Source organism: Centroberyx gerrardi, chromosome 2 (assembly GCF_048128805.1).
Source record: "Centroberyx gerrardi isolate f3 chromosome 2, fCenGer3.hap1.cur.20231027, whole genome shotgun sequence".
Lineage (NCBI taxonomy): Eukaryota > Metazoa > Chordata > Actinopteri > Beryciformes > Berycidae > Centroberyx > Centroberyx gerrardi.
The window spans coordinates 14,880,039-14,901,067 of NC_135998.1; the positions used below are offsets into that span (position 1 = coordinate 14,880,039).

Sequence of the window (21,029 nt, forward strand, 5' to 3'; positions counted from 1 at the left end):
TGCTCAGAGGTATGGGGAGAGGACGCAGTTAAAAATATAGTAATATACAGTAATAATAATAATATATCTAGTCAAATATGACTGCAAGGTCCAACGGATACTGAAAGCATCCTAACCATAATTCTTCATTTAAACCCCTAGGGTGTTCAGTTTGCAGGTTGTGTATCTGAAATGCCTCTTTGCAGAAGCACTCTATCTCGACCACCTCCCTGTTTCAAAGGCTTCATCAATTCTGTACCTTGAAACCTTAAGGAACAAATCACATATCCTCACAGAATTAAAATGTCTTGCGACTGATTTTACATATTTACTTTTATCATAGCATTACAATTCATACAATTATTGCATGGGAGACTAGACAAGAAATATTGATGATCCACTTGACAATCTGTTCTTACCAAACTGTCCCTCAAATTTCTGGCACATTTATGTGCAAATTGTAAGAAATAAAATGAATACTGTGCCTTTTGTATTAATAATATACTCTGTCCTTTTCTCTTTTGTCCTGCATAGTGGAGTGCCCTTTGTCCTACATACCATAGTGATGTAATCAGTGCCTGTATGTATGCATGTTTACTATATATGGTTATGTGTGGTTTTGAGTGATCCTATAGGTGGACACATATACTGAACAAAAATATAAACGCAACACTTTTGTTTTTGCTCCCATTTTTCATGAGTTGAAATAAAAGATCCAAGACCTTTTCTATGCACACAAAAGGCTTATTTCTCTCAAATTTTGTTCACAAATTTGTTTAAATCCGTGTTAGTGAGCACTTCTCCTTTGCCAATATCATGTTTCTTTGTCTATAAAGAACATGATATTGTACGGCATTGTTCAAACCTTGGAGTGAATCAATACCAATAAACATTCAAATATGATATTTCCCTACCCTAAGAGGAACATAAATGACAGTGTCAGTTTCTCTTTCCATCATTCTCTGGGACCCAGGATGGAAGATCCCTCTCATTAGAAACTGAAAGACAGCAAGAGGGCCACCAACACCCTGGGGACCTCCACTTCAAAAACACATCTATCCAATACACTTATTGCAGCACATATAATGTTAGAACGGCAGATGAATCAAGCCAAGCTGCCTGTGTCAAAACATTTTTACTACATTCAGCTACTGTATCTCATCCCCAGCCCAATAAGGAGTTTACCACCAGTCAGACAGGGACAGACTTTACTACCAAGCGTCTCTGCTTGCCATGTGTAACACGTGAACCACTAAGACATTTTCCAAAGTTGATTGCTTTTTCCATAACGTCAGCCCAAGCGTTAACGACGCGGCATACATTGTTTGTAACATAATACAATACAATGTGGAGATGACGGCCGATCCACGTGGTTAGTTCAAGCATTTTGCTGTGTTTACCCTCGTGTCAGCTGAGTAAATCGAATGTGTATTTTTATCTACAATTGTATGTATCGGCCTGCTTCACTTCCCATGCCTACAAAGTGTTCCTCCGTGAAATTGACACAAGATGTTAATCATTTGCACATTCCACATTTTTGAACTACTTGCTATCAATTCTCTATCAGGTACAGGAGATGTTGATTGTGGAACACATGCTACAATATTGTTTTAATTCATTCATTCATTCTTCTTCCCTCAACAACTTCAAATATAGGCTTAGGATCTGTCTGATGAACCATACTGTTACTTGAATTGTGCACTTTTGTCTACTATCTCTCTCTCTCTCTCTCTGTTGTTTCACACTCCTTGCTGATACACACACACACACACACACACACACACACACACACACACACACACACACACACACACACACACCACTAATGAGTTATTATGTAGTCAACACACTGATATTGTTTAGTTTATTTAATTCATTTTATAATTTTATTTTATTTTACTTTGTTTATTTTATTGATGTGAAGTGCTTTATTATTGCTTTCTTTTGTCTGTCTTGTTTAGGTGAGACGCCCTCACAAGCCACTAGTGTTTTTTTGTTTTATCTCACCTGCACAATTTTTTCACTTGTGTGTTCTGTTTTGTAGAACGAAAATAAAAATGTTTTTGTTGAATAAAGTTCAAAAAATAACACAAAGCCTCTAATCCCTCATGTTGAGGCATGGTAGTGTACAAGCTTGCAGCATCCAGAGTATATAAGAAGTCTTTATCCTGAATATCTTTGATAGCACTGATTTTAATCAAGGAATCAATGGTGTCTCTTAAATAAGAAGGCAACCCAAACTCCAGAGATTTAATATGGCTACCAATCTACCGGGAAATTGGCTTCGTAACAGACTGAATACCAGCCACTAGCCTATTTGGCGCCTGGGGACAGGTTCAACGCATCACTTAGGAATTTTTGGCAATTTGTGTGACCTACTAACTTTTAACATGTTTGTGCTTTTGTATCTGTTTATTCAGATTGGAGGTTTAGGTGGACCTGTGAATATTGTATGGCAAATATGTATTCTCGGGTTCATATATTGTGTGGTAACAGAGAAGGTTGGATATTCAATGCAAGACAGACAATATGTAGATCTGGGTAAATTGCCATATTCACATTGCAGAGATGTCTCATATGTCTCATATGTCATATGTCTATAGGCCGAGGGCTGAAATGCTTTCTTCTGTTGCTACTGCTGTGTTTTAAGAATAAATTAAGAGATATTAGTCCATACACTTGGAGTGCTGGACATTTCTTTTTAAATTCAGGTAGGGATTCATGGCCAGAGAGCTGCAGGCCACAAAGGCAGTTTCTGAAGCAGCCGAAAAGAGCAGCCAGTGGCTCTGACTGAAAAGGATACCAGTTGAAACCGAAAGTATGTAAATCTATCTCATGACTAAGACATAAGTTATATGATGACATGATGACATATCTATGGCAGCAGAGTGATTAGTCATACACCACTCTCAGCTCTTTGTGTAATTGTCTTACATATTCAGGCTTACTATTTGCTATACTATACAATTCAGTTTCTGAACTTACAAAGACAGGACAGGACTATGCCCTTTCAAGCCAGACGGGTCACCTGTCCCGTCAGCCTATTGTTTTTGAGACCAATACAGAGATTAGGAATCATTGTATGTAATGTTGTGAAACAGGTATAAATGCCTCTGTGTAGGTGCATTGTAGGTGAGAATAGTTTTAAATAGTGTTGAGAGAGGGTGTGGAGGCGTGTGGTTTCTTCTGGAGGAAACACCAACTCAGTGTCCTGAGATTTAATCCAGTGGATGCTGTTGGTGGAGAGGGTAATATTATACAGAAAAAAACACTACAGGTATGGATTGAGCTGTGAAGGGAATGAGTCCTTAATGTGGACATCCTGAGCAGCCAAGGCTCTCAGCGGACAATCCCCGCCATATAAAAAAAACTCAAAATATGACTCATTGTTTTACAGATGTAATCAGACAAACTTCAAAGCCCCCAAAGCTTTTTATAAAGTGTGTAAAACTATATTTTGTTGACATGAACCATAACATGCACTTATTGCATATTGTATAATATAGAACTACATCTCAACACACAACTGAGTCTAGCAAATACCCAAAAAGGAATGTGTATTCTTTACACTTTGGAATGAGGAACTAAACACGAAACCTGATAAATGACTAATATTAGCATCCCATTTGATAAAAAAAAACGGTTCTGCTATGCTGAAAACAAATAGCTTATCATACTAGCCTGTGGTTTTCTCTTAAAATCTGATTGGGGTGGGCTATAGGAGGCAGGTGGCCCCTGTCAAATGCATGCTGTACTCTTTGCTTGTCCCACAGTCCTGAGCAGAGAAGTAAAAAGTCTGATGAAAAGACAGCTGATGATGGACCCACTCAAGTTTGCATTGCTTCTCTTCATTGGTCTCCAGAGCTCAGGTAAGACATGGGAAATTGTTTAATGACACATCTTTATGTCGCTTGTTTAGCCTTGCTATTATTCACTTTGCTGTAATGAGCGGATGAAACTAACTGTGCAGCTATTTTCTCTAGTGCACAGTGACATAATCATGTAATGGGATTACAATGATGATTATCCACGTTAATTTTCCTCCGCAGCTTCGACAACGGTTTTTAATGTTGAGGGTTTGCAAAAGGTTCCGGATGCTCTGAGTGCAGTAAGTGATTCATTTTTTTTTTTTAAACCAAACTGTGTTTTCCCTACTAAACATAAACAGAAAACAGGATTACAATGGAGGTTTACAATGCAACATGTTGTATACCCATCAAGAACTCAAGAAGAGCTGTATACAGTAAGACAGAAACAATAGTGTTACAGTTATTATTATGATTACCATGAGACAAAACCATATCAAGATAGCCATCATGACAAACCATAACAACAAATGTTATTACAAGAAACAAATTCATATAAAGCAACTATAGAAACTGTAAACAATATTAGCACCTGAAAGCAAACTAAAGATGAAGTCTAAGCTATCTGACAAATGTAAGGAAAAAAGTGTAAAAAGTGTTAACACATTAATTACAGAGGGAACTGAGAGCTGATTTGAATTCTTCAAAATCAGGAAGAAACACCATCACGCGTGACACCCTAATAAAGTTTAAAATGAAAACTACCCCAAGATTTCACTTCTGTTTTTCTGATGTTTCAGTTTTGACTCCAGTAGAACTGATACAGTCATAAATAAGAGTTTATTCATTATAAAATAAACTCTGGATGTACAATAAACACATTTATTTCAACACAAAAATGATTAACAGGTAACCTACATACATGCACATCATGCGTGTATAACATCAGCTTAGAGTAGATATCTGGTATATGTATGTGTTGTTGTTTTTTTTAAGTCAATATATTAATTTTAATTTCAGTATGTTGCTTAAAGCTTATTCTCTCTTCTATCCAGACTGGGAATAGCTGCCAGGACTGCACCCAAATATTTGAACTCCTCGCTGACCTGCTTTCCAATGCAGACCTCCAGGTGAGCACAACAGTCAGCTGAGCAGCAAACAAAACATTAATTACTGTTTGCCTGTTGATATTATTTGTGTATAACCACATTCGCTCTTCAAGATTACCATTCACACTGCTTTATATGAAGCTCTTTTTAAGATCTGTGCTTCACTTTCAATTCCTGAAAATGACCTGTTATTCTCAGCTGCACTTCTGTCAGTTGAAACACGTGCTTATAGAGATGCAGATGCATGGGTGTAATCACAGACTTGCATACACCCCGACCCCCCACACCCACACACACACCCACACACACACACACACACACACACACACACACACACAGAATGAGGGTTATGGCTGTTTTTGGTTGTGTGCTAAACCACTTCCTACTTTCTCTCTTGTACAAAAGCTGAAATGAAATTTCACAGGCTGTTTCTGACCTCAAAGATCCTCTTTCCTCTGAGCCAGAGTTAACATCTGAGATATTAAAAAAGAACTTGAATTTCTTCATCTCTATCACCTTAATTGGTTACTTTCAAAAACACATCTTTCATTTCACCACTCAGCTGGAGGACTGTTTCGGTGAAGACTGTGGGTAACTGGGACCAGCGATGTAGCGTTTAATAACAAAAGCGGGAAAACTATGACCTCCAGTCAGTGATTATCATAAGGAGAATATCCACCAGTATAAACAAATATCAATTAAACTTTCACAAAAGCATTCATTTATGCTTTTTTCCTGTTAAAAGACTATGTGTACTATGAATTTGGATCATTAAGATTTATATCAGCCTAAATAAACTCTATTCTGCAAATTAAAAGATGAGTAATTTGAATTTACCAAACTACATCGCTGGGTGGAACTCCCTGGAATAGCTGTTTGGCCTCAGCATGACAAGAAAACCAGTCTGCTTTAATGAGACTTGGTCTGAGGTTAATACTAAATATCTAAAATGTATTCCCAAGCTGAAAAGGTTTAAGAACCCCTGCTCTAGATGACAAAACCCAAAACCTGCACCCCTCTATTCCAGAGAAAGATGATGGATGGCCTTGAGAGTCTGTGCGACCGCCTGCCTGGGCCGAGCGGCAAAATCTGCAAAGACGAGGTGGAGAAGATGTTTCCGCTGGCCATCACCTTCCTGACTGCAGCTCTTGTAAGTTGGCGGGCTGGAGTGATTTTCCCCTGGGCTGGGATTCCCAGAGCAATATAAGGAGTTAAATAATCAGTGTTCCTTGTTCTCTGCACTTCCTGCGTGTTTACAACGCTTTTGAGAAGTCTGTCATAAAAAAAGATAAATGGCCCTATTGGTTCAATCTCCTTCTCTATAGAAACCAGGCCAGGTCTGCACCATCCTCGGGCTTTGTGGCTCCCACTCATTTGACAAGCAGGAGGAACAGCTGATCCGATACGTCCAGGAGCGACTTAAGGCCGCTATGGTAGTTCAAGAGGTCAGTTAAGTAGCAGCTGTAAAGAAGAAAAAAAACAGAAAAGGACAATATCGTATATGTGGCATGGCCCCAACTTTCTCCTGCTTTTTTTTTATCTATGTTTTGAATTCAGATAAAATCTTCTGCTGTTGTCTGTCTCTGATCTGTATTTTGTTTCACGATACGTTTATCTCTTCACCTCTGCCCCCGACTCCCACTGCTGCTCGTGCCTGTCAAGCAGGTGCAACCCACATCACAATGTACCTTCTGCATATTTCTCATCAAGACACTGGAGAGCATGCTGCCAAAAGAGAGGACAGAGGTGAGTCATACTCGTACAATGAAGACACACGCAAACAAACAGTGTCTCTTTGTCCCGTTGCACACCCACACAGACACAAACACATAATTGCCACCAGACAGTATTGCGTGTTTGTCACAGACTTGCACGCTCACTGTCCTCCCTACTTTACATCCTGCTGTTTTGCAGAGTGCTGTGATTGAGCTGCTGGAGGAGATCTGTGCCATTTTGCCCTCCTCCTACCGACAGGAGTGTGAGACCGTGATTGACAAGTTTGGTAAGACGCTGCTGGACCAGCTCCTGAGCTACGCCACCCCCAAGACCATCTGTGCCCTCATCCACATGTGTAAGGGGCAGGAAGCGGCTCTCATTGGTGAGTCAGCTCGGCTGCTTCCCCCCCGCTTTCAGACTCTGCCAGTCAAAAGTTTAAACACACCACATTTTACGTTATTTTTACTATTTTCCACATTTTAGAATAATAGTAGAGACATCAAAACTATGAAATAACACAAATTGAATTATGCAGTGGCCAAAAAAGTGTTAAACAAATCAAAACTATCTTGCCTTGATGGAAAGGCAAAGGCTTTGGAAAGAAATTCATATATCAACTTTACTATTTATATTATATTATGTCTTAAAAAAACTAATTTCAAGCATTTAAGCATAAGCCTTTAGATCACAATGGCTTTAAGAAAATGAAAAACAAAGTACATTCAATCAGGTGCATTTAAGAGTCTGTTACAAATAAGCATGAAAAGAACCCCACACATAGTATCGGCACTGTTTCATTCAAACAGCTTTCTTTTTATTTCTTTCTCAGACAAAGCTCTGCAGGACCCTTGCACTTTGACAAACTACAGGTGCAGAGACTTCAAGACGGCCCTCAGGTGCAGGGTAAGCAACAGCAATTTGGTTGTGAAATTGCGTTAAGCTTTAAGAAGTAGCTCAGTAGCAATGGATTTTTTTTTTTACCTATGCCAACTATGTTCTATGCAGACTGTGTCCTACTGTCAGAGATTTGCCTGGAAGGCGCTCCCTGCTTTGAAACTTTAAGGTAGGTGGAATTTGTATGATAGGATTGTGACAAATTAAATCAATGAAATAAATAAAAATGTATGCATTACTATATAAAATAATTTGTTTCCTGAAACTCCTCTTTTTAGGGTGGGAATGAAAAGCCTCAGTGCCCCTGTGGATGACCCAGGACATTCAACATCCAACTGCAAATATTATTCGAGCTGCTCAACATCAGCGGCGTTCTGTCCGATAGCATTTCTTTCACGCTTGAGTTGGTGCTGATTTGATATCAATCTGTCTTTTGTGATTTTGCGTTTGTATACACAGTCTGCCAAGACTGAAGAAAACCAAGAGTTACCTTGAATATATATAATGGGCAAGCAGATAATCTTCAGCTGCAAAAGGAATGCAAAAAAAAATATATATATATATATATCTGAAATCTTTGCCTGTAGGGCTAAAACAATCTGTCTTGGTGAACGTATCTCTGACAAAACAAATTGTGTTTAAATGATTCTTCTGTACGCTTGGTCAGATTTAAACTTATACTTTTTTACTTATACTTATTATTGTGATTATGTAACCTAATTTCATTTCCTTGCTTAAATGTGTAGTCATTACAGAATTATTAAATTGCATCACAACAAGGTTTATATTTCATGTAGAAATAGTTTCCTTTAGATTTAAGGACGTCAACTGTAACATAACCCTTCATGCGTTTGCATACCCACCTTGAGTTACTCGTATTTTGACGCCAAACTCTCATAACTATTTAAGAGGTCATATGACAAGTACATCTCTAGTAGGAGACAGTATCAAATGACAGAAGCGTGTGTCTGGTAAATATACTGAGTCAGTGGAGGACTTGGTGCATCTCCATGTGTGGTATTTATTTACCTAGGAAAGTCAATTAAGAACAAATTCTTGTTTACAGTGTCGGCCTGGAAAGACAAAATGCCTCTTAGGTACGATGGGCCATACTTTATTTTAAAACAACAAAATAAAGTAATAATAATAACTAGAAAATTGAGTGGTCTGAGCACACCTTGAAAAAGAGAACAATAATTCACAGAATACATTTTGTGAATATTTAAATAAAAATGCATCAAGTAGCCAAAGTCTAATAGCATACAATCTGATTACAGATTCAGGAAATTATTTCCCATGACAACCTAGTTGATTCCAAACAAGTTGCTGTTGGACAAACTGAATACATTTAACTTATGCATGAAGTTGGGAGGAAAAACCATATTAACTGTGTTTTGAACCACTGATATTGTTATTGTTACGCAATGCGTCTAACCACTATAGGCTACTGGACAGAAAAAAACAAGGAAAGAGATTGTTGACTTATGGTGTGGAAATTATGGCCTTTGAAAGAAGTGTGATGTAAATCATATTCAAGTCATTCACAATGGATTCACCTATTGTTCTTGACATGGTTAACATGGATGACTTCAGAAAAGACGGGCTGGGCTTCTGCTTGAGAGGCAGATGCTTTCCTTGTTGAGTCAAACCTGACAGCTTCCGTGAGAACAAAAGAACTAAAGGAAGAAACATTGTGATTCTGCAGCCTATGGTTGAAAGGTCTTAAAACTCTAATCGGGTTCCCCATTAATCAATTTCATCGTGGCTTTACAAACATCATCTTGAGAGTATTGACACAGTTATTGATTAGTTTAATGAAGACTGGTCAATCTATATTGAACATTTGACAGTGTGAAGTCATCAGGCCAATTGCAGCTGTACATTTTGATCTACCGTGCGCTCAGTTTTTAAGTTATAACAATTTTTTTGTCTGTTTAGTAATGAAGGTATGACGGTTTCAAAAATTTACTTCAGAACCGGCGTTGGTACCAGTGCTTTTAGATTTATTTTATCTCACTTCAGCTGACATGTCCTGAAAATTGCCGCTCTCTAAGCCAAAGTGTTAAGATTTTCTACCGTATTTTCCATTTTGAGTTTGAAAGGCAATTATAGCGCCACCTTTTGACCAATCACATTCATATTCAATTAATTTGTGTTTTTTGCTATTTTCTAGCTTTAACAAGCTCAGGGGAAACGACTGTGGCGCCCCCTTTTGACCGTTTTTAATGAAACTTTAGGTTTACATGTCTACCGAGTTGCCATGGAGTTCTGGCAAATTTTGTAGTTGGTCACGAATATTTGCAAATTAATTTGTTAGCGGCCAAACGGTTCATGCGATTGGGCTGGTTTATAGTAGGTTTGTGTTATCTCAGTCCCCTGAAGCTGTCTACTGATTTTGGCACAAATAGGACAAAAACTGAAAAAGCTTTGAGGAAAAACTGTTTCACATAAAATACAAAATCATGGAAAATCAAGATGGCTGACATGGGTAGTCCCAATGGCAAAGTTTTAGATCTAGAACTCCCGGACATGTGTAAGACGTTTGGCATCAATTGGACTTGTGGTATGAGAGTTACAAACCAACAGATAAATATATGTATGTTATAGTGCCAACATGGGCTACCTTGCCAGAGAGAGAGAGAGAGAGAGAGAGAGAGAGAGAGAGAGAGAGAGAGAGAGAGAGAGAGAGAGAGAGAGAGAGAGAGAGAGAGAGAGAGAGAGAGAGAGAGAGAGAGAGGTATGTACTCAATGTATTGAGTTCTGAAAAATAGAATTACTTCGCTCTAACACTCCTTTATGCAGCTACAACCCTAACTCTGACATAAAGTACATGTATGGGCAAATAAAAAGAAGAAATCCGAACTTGATGAGGCTTGAATACCAAGCACAAAGCATTGTTGAAGTGCTCTATGACAATTTAACTACTGTGTATGCTTCGTCATGAAGGGTTTAAAAAGAAAAGACAAACAAATCTATAGTCAAAGCATGTGATGTAATTATTCAATAGGACAAATTTAAAACTTTGGGGTAGAATCTTTATTCAAATACTGACCATGTAGGACAGTAATTCAACTTCTGAGTTGTGGCCGAGGAGTTCAGGAGTTTGAAGGAAGTCATACAGCTACTGTAGTTCACAGGTGAGGTAAGTAGGGAAGGAGGCAGGTGAAGGCAGGGGATATGGGAAGGGCAGAAAATTAGAAAAGGCACTTTTACACTTTCAGTAACTGGACTGACAGACCCACTTGTCATGTTTTCTAAATTATTGAGCATAGAGATAATAAATTGAACTGCTCCTCAAAAGGCCCACAGGAGAGCATGTAAACAGGCTGGTTTCTCTGTACAACACCAGCCAAACGTTTGCCCCCATCTGTGGGCAAGCTGGAAGATTCAAACTTATTTTAAAAAATATCTTTTGGGAGGCCCAGTCATGTCACCAGATCATCACCCAAACATGAATACATCTAGGATGCTCTCAGCACCACTCTGTGGCTGCAACCTGAAGTTTTTCTGTATTACACTCTAGGAGCCACAAGGTGATGCCAAGAGAGGCAAACTATAAAAGGAGGGTTATCATTGCTATCCGAGTAAAAAAACATCTCTCTCCATCCAGTTAAATATTGTATGGGGACTTGGCGCCACCTGGCTACGTGATGTGGACAATTCGTTAAGACACACCAGCTGTGCACAGTCCATATAAGGGACAAACTTGCGTAGAAAACCTTGACTGTAACGAGTCTCAGAGCGACGTCAAACTGGAGAGATACTCTCTTCTGGCAGCAAGCAATGGCTACTTCTTAATCTTCTCCACCGCATCAAGACCATCTCTCCACCCAGTTACATAATCCATGTATGCAGGACTCTTAAGGCACAGAGCAAAGAGACTGTGCAGGTCCAGAAGCAAGACAACCATGCATGCCGGTAAATTACAGACAATGACAGCAGGGCACTAGAGCCCATGGCAAATGAGCTGTATAAAATATGCACTGTTTACACACCCTTTGGCTGACAGACACCATGTCTCGTTTGCCCAAGCCTGGGGCCGGACGCTTCAGGCCCCGACGGCTCAGCCAGACACTCAGACAAGCTTGGAAGGAGTGGAAAGGTTGCTCAAATCAGCCCAAAGATGCTAGGCTGCTAGGCAACATTGTCTAGATGTTCCAACTGAGGCTTCTGCGCGCACAGCTACAGACCCAGGAGACGCCTCTAGGGTTCATGTACATGAGGGACAACAGATCTACAGATATTGCTGCCACCATTAGGCTAAGGAGGCAGAGACACAGAGAACTCCTCCTGAGTCCCTCAGATGGCAACGGGAGAGGGAAGACAGAAGGGATTTCTGACGAGAACTCATGTATTCTGGTGTATATTATTTACGCTGCCACTAATGCTAGACTAAATGGTAAATGTTCTCCTTCTTTTGGTGAGCAGTTTGTCAGGCTTATTTCTCACCAAAGCAGCCGCCACACACTGGTAGCACATCTCAGCATCACCCTACAGCAAAAAAGATATATTCCTCTTCTTAAGCTACAAACCCAGCAGTCATAGGAAACTACCTGTAGCACTGCAAGACTAAGAGTCTAACAGCCATCATCCATAGAAAACTACTAACTCCACTGAGAAGACAAATGCAACAATCCAGGGAAGTGCAAACCATGATTTACACTCACAAAGTTGACTGTTCCCTGCCCATTCTCTCAATCTGTGTTGCTCCAATAGCTCTGCTCTTCATTCTCGGCAGGAACATAAAAATGATCGATAATTCTGTACAAGCCGGCCGCTTATATGGGGTGTATGTGAGTCGGTGCACAGCTGGTGTATCTTCTGCGAAAGCTATCCATGTCAAATACACAGGAGAGGTCAGGTCCCTATACATGTGCAACTTGAGTGGAAAGACAGATTTTCAGACACAAAAAGTGACTCATGACTCACATTTTCTCACAGTCGTCCTTCCTTGCTTGTCAAACTTTGTAAGGTCCCAAAAGACAGCCGAACATAACACGTCAATTTCAAGTAAGGTGTTTTCGTGGGATAAAGGCAGCCCCTGCCCAGGAGCAACAGAGCCCGGGTTTCTCTGTAGCTACACCCAGTGTCACCGCCTGAGGAGGGGGAGTGCCTTGCCTTTATCTTGGTCAGTAGAACAAGACAAACTGAACATCATCTGGAACATTCACATGGTGTTTTAACCAACAAAATAAATACTACAGTAACGGAGGTGTCACTTCATTGTGCAGCCCAACATAACCACAAGGTCATTAGCAGCTTCTGACTTCTCTGTAACACGTCAGAAAACCGTGGTCTGGAGGGACGGCACAGATAAGAAAACGACTTAAAAGTATCTTACTTGTCAAGTATTTGCCTAGTTGGACAATTGGCATACTGTATATCATACTCTGATATAAATCAAAAAGTTTTAAGGGGAGGGCAGCTGTGGCTCAGGAGGTAGAGCGGGTCGTCCACTAATCAGAAGGTCGGTGGTTCGATCCCGGCTCCTCCAGTCCACATGTCGAAGTGTCCTTGGGCAAGATACTGAACCCCAAATTGCTCCCGATGGTTGCGCCAGCACCCTGCGCCAGCACCCTGTGTGCTGCCATCGGTGTGTGAATGGGTGAATGTAGGCATATTGTAAAGCGCTTTAGATAAAAGCGCTATATAAATGCAGTCCATTTACCAAGGGGAATAGATTTACATCCTGTTATGTGCAGCGGCTTAAAGCAATCTTCAACCCTATTTGTGCCATTAAATTCTCAAAACAGAGAAAGATAGGGTGAGGTTTGTGGAGAGAATAGAGCTGACATTTCTGTGATGGTAAACCATCATTAACACAAGAAAGTCAGGTAGTGAAAGACTGCAGTTTATATTTAAGGAGAGTGCAAGCCATCAAAGAGAAAGCAACAGAAAATACCAACCACTGAAGACTTCTAAAGCCAATTTCTGTACAGTGATTCTGAATTTAAAAGCTGGAAAGTATTGGAAATATACAGAAATGTCATAAAATGAAGATATAGTCATTTACCTCCAATGTCATTTTGGAAATCTGAGTAATAAATATGGTCTGCAAACATATTGCTTATTATCATTAATTTACCATGGTTAATTATTACGGTAAAAGTAAGTTACCAATGTTGTCAGGAATTTGGAATTACATTAGTGAAAAATGAGACAAGCCGCCTGAATGAAGATCAGTAAAAGCTGGCACGTTCTTTTTGGTTTATGATGATGCATTACATAAGAAAGGAACCATTCCTTCATCTCAGTTGTTATCTTGGCATCTAAGTTTCTGTTGTTTTCTCTTTAAGGATGAGTACAGTACAGGTGGGGAAGGGGCAGGGGAGGACATCTTTCCATTTAGGAGAGGCTGTGGCGGTGTGGGGTGGGGTGGGGTGGGGTGGGGTGGGGGGCACGCAGGTTTCTCTGTAGTACACCTACGGCCCACTGGGAGATTAGATGGGGGGGGGGGTTCAGTATTTGAGCTTCTTGGGCGCCTCCCATGAAAAGACCTCACGGCCGAAGTGGCCATAAGCTGCTGTGCACTGGTAGATGGGCTTCTTCAGGTCAAGCTCCCTGGGGGAGAGAAACAATGACTCAGTGGTAAAATTGGAAAATTGAAACACAAGTTTGTTACCAAAACTGTGAAATTTGATACTGCACGATACCTGACGATGACTCCTGGACGGAGGTCGAAGTTCTTCTTCACAATGTCCAGCAGCTCCCTCTCACTCCTCTGGGACGTCCCATAGTGGAAGATGGAGATAGAGAGGGGATGGGCAACTCCAATGGCATATGACACCTAAAACAATTTTCAAAGTTTATCCACAAACATAATAAAATTTAGGGCTGGGTAAGGGGAAAATAAATAAAAATCAATACACCAACAATTATATCTCCCCACCCCGAACAGAGGAAACATAACCAAGTTGCAAGCCAGCACCATTTGCTTAACACAGTGACATGATCTTTAATCCTCACCTGGACCAGAACCCGCTTGCAGAGCCCAGCTTTCACCAGAGACTTGGCCACCCAGCGGGCAGCATAGGCAGCGGAGCGGTCTACCTTTGTGTAGTCCTTCCCAGAAAACGCTCCCCCACCATGGGCCCCCCACCCCCCGTAAGTATCCACAATGATCTTACGACCCGTCAAACCGGCATCACCCTGTGGGAAGGGAGAGACATATTAAGCAAAGGAGCCAAATATATTTTGCATAATTTTGTTCCTTTTTCATGGTTCAGTGTAAGCATTTTTCCACAGCTCCCTGAACTTTTTTCATGGGAATATAACTTGGTTACAAGAACTCAAAACTCTCAAGTGCTAAGTCCAGTGGTCTTTAGGTAAGGCCCTTAGCGACATGTGTTCACTGGAATTCCAATCCAAATCCCCAAGACTTGTCCGTTATGAAATGTGACCTGTTGAAACTGTAAATCCTCTTGTTGCGACTGCATGGTGTGCAGGGCAATTGAAGTGGAACAGATCTTTGGAAGGGGCTCGGGTCTCACCTGCGGTCCTCCAATGACAAAGCGGCCGCTGGGCTGCAGGTGGTATATGGTGTCATCATCCAGGTAGGCACTGGGAACCACAGCTTTCACCACTTGTTCCTTCAGAGAGTCACGCATCTCGTCCAAACGAACAACCTCATCATGCTGCACAGAGACCACAATGGTGTGCACACGCAAAGGGAGCATGGCGCCGCGATCCTGTCTGTACTGAACAGTCACCTGAAAAAAAAAAGAAGAAACGGGGAAGAGGAGGTTTACTATAATGTCACGTTAAGTAATGTAGACAGACTGGGGCGAGGTGCGGGTGCCGTTTCACTGCCTAACCTGAGTTTTGGAGTCTGGTCGGAGCCATGGCAGCGTTCCATTACGCCGCAATTCGGCCATCTTGGCATTGAGCTTGTGAGCCAGGACAATGGTGAGTGGCATACACTCCTCAGTCTCATCAGTGGCATATCCAAACATCAGACCCTGTCACAGAGATGCAAAACGACCAGTCACAAACCATGTCATGAATAAAGCTCAAACGAAATCACAAACTACGTTACCACCACATTTCTGGCTCCATCACCCAGCAGTGGACCATACACAAATGCAAAATATTCACGACTAAGAACCCTCCGACCTGGTCACCAGCCCCAACATCCTCCTCCTTGCGGTCCAGGTGAACGCCCTGAGCAATGTCAGGGGACTGCTGCTCCAAAGCCACCAGCACATTGCAGGTCTTATAGTCAAAGCCTGTGAATGAGAAGAATTGAGCCTCAGTTAATCTTTTTACAATTACACACCTCACCATGGCATTTTAGCCCCATGCACAGGTAGAACCAATAAGACTGCCGTGTTAAGTTTCCCAGCAGCACTACCTGTTCATACTCTTTGTAACATTTCTGTGTAGAATGCATTCACACATGACACGACGGTCGCGGATAGGTGAGGAGAGGCCGGATGTTGCATTTAAGGTACACCAGGGAAAACATCACTTGTTCATTTTAGAAAAATGGTAAATGAGCAGCTCCTGCGGCCGGGTGCCAGGTTTCTCCTACTATTATTAATGTGCACAGTAATCTCTTCCTCCACTCAGATGGCTAGTAGTTTCCTTGTCTCTCAGAGACTGTCCAATTTCCATACATTTTGGAGAAAAAAATAAATAAAATAAATATCGCTCACTTTACCAGTTTTGGTTCACTCGCTCTACCTGAAAGCGCATTATGTAAGACTGTGCTTGCTTAACCCAGGAATCTTGTGGCTTTTGTTCACAAGATTCCTTGGAATTTCCCTAGGTCTTGATGGGGGAAATTGCCAAATCAATGTTTCTGCAATATTGCCTCGGGCTTCCGTTGACACATCGCCCTGAAACAGACACTTTGCAGAAGATTTCTGGGTGAAGCTGCATTTGTGAAAGGGGATTTAGATGCACATACACTACCAGCTTTACTTGACACAGCCATCGCACAAAGCTCGCGCCCACTCACTGTCATTGCCATACCTTTGGAGGAGTCGTCATAGCCGATGTGCTTGATCGTCTCCCTCACGATCTTCTGGTAGTCAACGTTGGCCCTGGAGGTGACCTCCCCTGCCAGCAGGATCATCCCCGTCTTAGCAACAGTCTCTGAGGACACAGAGACATACAGTGTGACAGGAGTTACAGCTACATGAGAGTAAGGCTGGAGTAGAATTAAACTGAGAATTAAGCACAAGTAGGTGAAAGGGGATTGAGCACACTGGGTGGTACACTGCAAACAACACATTGTAGGTTTTATGTTTTGAATAATAGGATTGAAGACTTTCAAACATTGAAACCGATTAACTGAGCTTTTGTTACAGGGGTTGACAGCATGTGAATTTAAATGTATTTTGAGGCTGTAAGAGGTTGACATTGATAAAGTTTGCAAACATTTACAGCTACAATATGCAATTTTTCGCCTTGAGGCAGGAGTGTATTAGTCCCACCTTCCTCCACCCCAACACCTGTCACTCATCTTGGTAAGCCATCTACTTTGAAACAGCATCTAGCCTGAGGCTGAGGTAACCATCATCTGTAAAGCCCACAACAGGTATTGAAGAAGCAAAAAGTGAACAGAGGCAATCTGCAATTAAAAACAATGTCCATGTTCACCCGTGTTTTCGAACAGGTCTTGTCTGCCGCACGTTTACCTTCGCTGTTCTTTAGTTTCTTACTGCTTTCCACCATCGTTGTTGTTGCTATGATTTCCCTGTTCTTCTACTAACTAACACAACCCAGCTCACCGCTGCCTCATATGACACACACTCACAGAAAATAGTATATGCCAATTTCAGGCAAATGAAATTGGCTCACAAAGGGTCACAGACGGACACAGACTGATCATGTATAATATATCCTATTTATTGATTATTTTCATGTGAAAAAAGTTGCATATTGCAGGTTTTACTACATGACCAGCATTATAAGTTGGTATGGTATTTTCTTCTTTAAAATCATGCTTACCATCTGCTTGTCAGAATCTATGTTAATCTACCCAAACATATCCGAAAATTACAGATTCTGAGTCTGAAGGAGGTATTTCGTACTCTTCACTTTTCAGCAAGACTGAAAAAAGTCTATTAAAATAAAAGTACATAGATATCAACACAGAGCATAAAACCCCTCACTGATTAGTCCACAAAACAGAGTGCACAGTTTATTTAAAGATGGGCCACATCAGCTGCAAAAAATCCTTAGGATAGTTTCTCATCTTAAAAATCCACATACGTACCACATGCTACTTTGGCATCAGGGTCCTGCTTGAGGTGGGCATCCAGCACAGCATCACTGATCTGGTCACAAATCTTATCTGTGGAGTGAAACAAAAGCAGGTTTAATGCATTTTATTTTTCAGAACTCCTACTGTGTTAGAGGCATCGTTTCCACATTTGTAATAAGTCAGAGGACTTGGAAGATAGTATGAGCAGCAGCTGCAAAATACTCGACTGGCAAAATTCCATTTTCACTGTAACACTCACAGCCCCGGGAGTAGTGGCACCAGTGGCCTTACTAGACGCCTCAAACCATGTTACCTTCTACTGTTGCTAATGGACAAACCACAGACTGTAGAATATAATGGATAAAGTGACTGCGACGTCACCCACTGACTTTCGACTGAACTGTTTGACACCCAGGAAGTTTGGTTTCTGGGTGCCGTAATGTTTTATTTTTGGAACCAGAGTTTGCGCAGTGGAGTAAAAGGGTCGAACAGGTGAAGCAGACAACTGCAGACAAGTCAGCCCAATTGGTCCCACAAGATAGGCCCATATAAGTGCCATCTTCTGTTGAGAGAACATCACACCAAACTTCATTCAAAAATCTGGCTATTTAATGTGTTGTTGATTATCTGCAAAGGTACATAGCCCTTAGAATATGACTTAAGACCTTTTCTGACGCATAGGGCCCCACTCTTCAATTTGGCATATAGACACCATGCAGAACTTTATTTCAATCAAATCTCAACTTTTATAACTGGTTCTCACTGCTTGCTAGTGCCCAAGCTATGATTTATTTTGATGTTACCTAACCAGAGTAGCACCAAAATCTGTATTGTACTCTAGTTTACGGCTCTTTATCACAGAGTTGGTTAACGTTAACTTGCTCATGTATTCAATGCCAACAATGCGGACATGCCGGCTTGCATGAACTGAAATTCACAATATCTTCCTAATGGCATAATTATTAAAATAAAAAAAACAAAAAAACACACCATATGCAGGGACATTAGAACAAAATGAAATAAGCTATTCCGAGTGTAACTTCTAGTAGAAAAGAAAAATACTGACTGTATTTCTACATAGAAAGTGGGCCTCGGTCCCACTGACTTGTATTGAGGTGGGTGGAGTTTCAGTTTGTACTGCAGCCAGCCAGTAGGGGGAAAAGAGGGATTGTCTCTCCCTGGACGCATTGGCTTCAAAAAACATAAGAGGGCTTGTTTTGGACCCTTGAGATAAAAATATTCTGAAGTGCCAAGTGTAAATGAACACTTTAAAGCATACCATTAATAGCCTACACTCAGTACTGTACTGGTTTTTAATTTTAGGGCTTGAGGCTAACCAGAGACCGGAATGATTCAAGTGTCCTGAATGTGACTACCTACACTCACAGTTGAAACGCAGCCCCTGCTGTACCTATATTTAGGATGGTGGTAAGCCTATAATCTGTTGTATTGGAGCTGTCCCCACTCGCTACGATGAATAAGACTGAAAACTGCATTGTAATGTACTACAATGTTCCTCAATATTTTCTGTAATCAAATTTGATGCCGTTATCGACCTTTACATGGCAAGGTGCAATTTGTAAGCCCAATTTAACTTTTGTTAAATAGCTTATTTTGAATTACTACTACTACTTACTTTGGCTCACTGTCACTTATTAGGACAATCAATAAACTGAAATATTAATTGCAACTACATCAACTAGCAACCAAGCTTACTGGTTAGCACTTAAAATTCCCATAAATTTTCCAAACCGGCAAAAGATTATTTTGAAATTCCATGCCATTTCCATTTTCACCACAACAATTTTGCTTCCAATTGTCAAACCACCGAGTAGGCTAATGTAATACAGACGACGTTACATTTTGATGTCTTCCCGGGAAACTGGGTCATTCAATACATTACTGGAGATGATGTAACCGAGCGACCAGATAACAACAAACCAAGTCAGACGCTCCTGCACCTGCCGACCACATGTTACAGTAACACGCAAACTGTAATGATGCAACACCGCTAACGGTTTGCTAGCTCACCAACTTGTCTGTGTTTAGGCAACAAAAACAATCATTGCGTTAGCCGTGTTTGTGACTATCTTGTTAGCTACCTAGATATGTAATGTTAATCAGATGTATATGGACGAAACATTCCTCAGTTTTAAAATGCAGCTAAGTTAACAGCCTTCCGTTGGGCTACATTATGTGACTGACAACCATGCGTGGCCTGAGCCTGACGCGTTTAGCAAGCCCGTAATACCATACGGCCGCTCAGTTTGACTAGTTTGACTACAAGACCGGCTTTAAGGGTCTGTTGATGTTAGCATATAAGTTAGTTATGAATCACAAAGGGAAGTGAAGTAGCTATTCTTTAAGCGGAGTTAACAGAGGAACAGGAGGGGAGTGAGGACAGAGACCAGCTGACGGACAGCGGCACGCCGATGCTCTGGTACTACAGTTAGCTAGCTAGTGAGCTAACCTCGCAGAGTAACAAGCCATGACCTTGTATGAGAGGCTAACGTGTGCTGTAAAGCTAATTGTTATGGTCGGGGAAAACAATCTGGCCAAACAGGCACAAAATAAACTCACCTGGATGTCCCTCTCCGACAGATTCAGAAGTAAAGAGGAAACAGTCTTCATCAATGAGCGAGTTATGGAACCCGTTCAACTGGCCGTTCATCTTAACGAATAAAACCGCTGGAGAAGACACTAGCTAGCAAACTAGCCGATTAGTTATGCGATCTCGGTGTGTGCGGCTGATTCAGTTGCCTAACCAGATGTGTGTTTGTGTGTTTGTAAGGCTCCTTTGGATCATAAACAAAGTCACCACGCCGGGGTTGGTTTTTAAGTCGCCAGGTAAAATGCGGACTAAGTGGGACGGCCGATGTTTGGCTGAACTTAATTCAGGCCGTCCAAGTGTTTTCTCTGCAGCCAATGGTCTTGCTGAAGAGAGACCATATGGTGCAGAGGGGAGGGATCTCAAGACACAAGTCCCTGGACCAAATGTATTGTAAATATGCGACCAATGATTATCATAACGTCAGACTTCATTGATACAAAGAGAGGTGTATATTGTTTTTCTTTGCACTAGGTTTCATTGCAACTTATTTGGCGAACACAAGCCCACCAGATGTCTTATTTTCTCCTTATGTCAGTCTGATTTTCGAAAACTTGAGCACACCCAGTTTTGTAATATCAGCAGATCTCAGAGTATAGTCTAAATAATGTGTTGTTCTAGAGGAGAGCCAAACAGCAGGGAAGGGTAATTAGTGAAATTGCAAAGCCTAATAACACTTGGTAAAAATTTGTATGGAGGTTGCCTTG

General features: G+C 41.1%; 2 protein-coding genes across 4 annotated transcripts; one reads left to right on the forward strand and one right to left on the reverse strand.

The window, feature by feature from the left end:
• Positions 1-3,622: 3,622 nt before the first annotated feature.
• sftpba (surfactant protein Ba) lies at positions 3,623-8,976 on the forward strand. Of its 2 annotated transcripts, none has more exons than XM_078288188.1 (10): positions 3,623-3,848; positions 4,029-4,087; positions 4,841-4,915; positions 5,922-6,044; positions 6,220-6,339; positions 6,557-6,640; positions 6,809-6,992; positions 7,440-7,513; positions 7,616-7,673; positions 7,783-8,976. In XM_078288188.1, the coding sequence occupies exons 1-9, from the start codon at positions 3,722-3,724 to the stop codon at positions 7,670-7,672; spliced, it is 903 nt and encodes a 300-aa protein (XP_078144314.1). In that variant the 5' UTR covers positions 3,623-3,721; the 3' UTR covers position 7,673; positions 7,783-8,976. The 2 variants fall into 2 exon arrangements, with proteins under 2 accessions (XP_078144314.1, XP_078144321.1); XM_078288195.1 differs by having other exon boundaries at positions 3,625-3,848; positions 6,560-6,640; positions 7,783-8,975.
• A 4,197-nt stretch (positions 8,977-13,173) lies between these two features.
• On the reverse strand, positions 13,174-20,546 carry mat2aa (methionine adenosyltransferase 2Aa). Of its 2 annotated transcripts, XM_071913514.2 has the most exons (9): positions 20,295-20,546; positions 17,727-17,804; positions 16,478-16,600; positions 15,617-15,729; positions 15,319-15,462; positions 14,995-15,213; positions 14,471-14,653; positions 14,158-14,291; positions 13,174-14,065 (listed from the first exon to the last, which is right to left on the reverse strand). In XM_071913514.2, exons 1-9 carry the CDS (start codon positions 20,383-20,385, stop codon positions 13,963-13,965), a joined length of 1,188 nt encoding a protein of 395 aa, XP_071769615.1. In that variant the 5' UTR covers positions 20,386-20,546; the 3' UTR covers positions 13,174-13,962. The 2 variants fall into 2 exon arrangements, with proteins under 2 accessions (XP_071769615.1, XP_071769616.1); XM_071913515.2 differs by lacking the exon at positions 20,295-20,546 and having other exon boundaries at positions 16,478-16,598.
• Between the last annotated feature and the right edge of the window lie 483 nt (positions 20,547-21,029).

What these genes read in the sequence shown, in the direction of transcription:
- sftpba (XM_078288188.1), top strand. Translation starts at nt 3,722, where the DNA reads ATGCATGCTGTACTCTTTGCTTGTCCCACAGTCCTGAGCAGAGAAGTA. An exon ending in TTTCCAATGCAGACCTCCAG is followed by an intron (nt 4,916 to 5,921) that starts GTGAGCACAACA and finishes CCTCTATTCCAG; the next exon opens with AGAAAGATGATGGATGGCCT. An exon ending in AGACGGCCCTCAGGTGCAGG is followed by an intron (nt 7,514 to 7,615) that starts GTAAGCAACAGC and finishes TGTTCTATGCAG; the next exon opens with ACTGTGTCCTACTGTCAGAG.
- mat2aa (XM_071913514.2), bottom strand. Translation starts at nt 20,385, where the DNA reads ATGAACGGCCAGTTGAACGGGTTCCATAACTCGCTCATTGATGAAGAC. An exon ending in TGATGCCAAAGTAGCATGTG is followed by an intron (nt 16,601 to 17,726) that starts GTACGTATGTGG and finishes CTGTGTCCTCAG; the next exon opens with AGACTGTTGCTAAGACGGGG. An exon ending in ATGTTGGGGCTGGTGACCAG is followed by an intron (nt 15,463 to 15,616) that starts GTCGGAGGGTTC and finishes TCTCTGTGACAG; the next exon opens with GGTCTGATGTTTGGATATGC.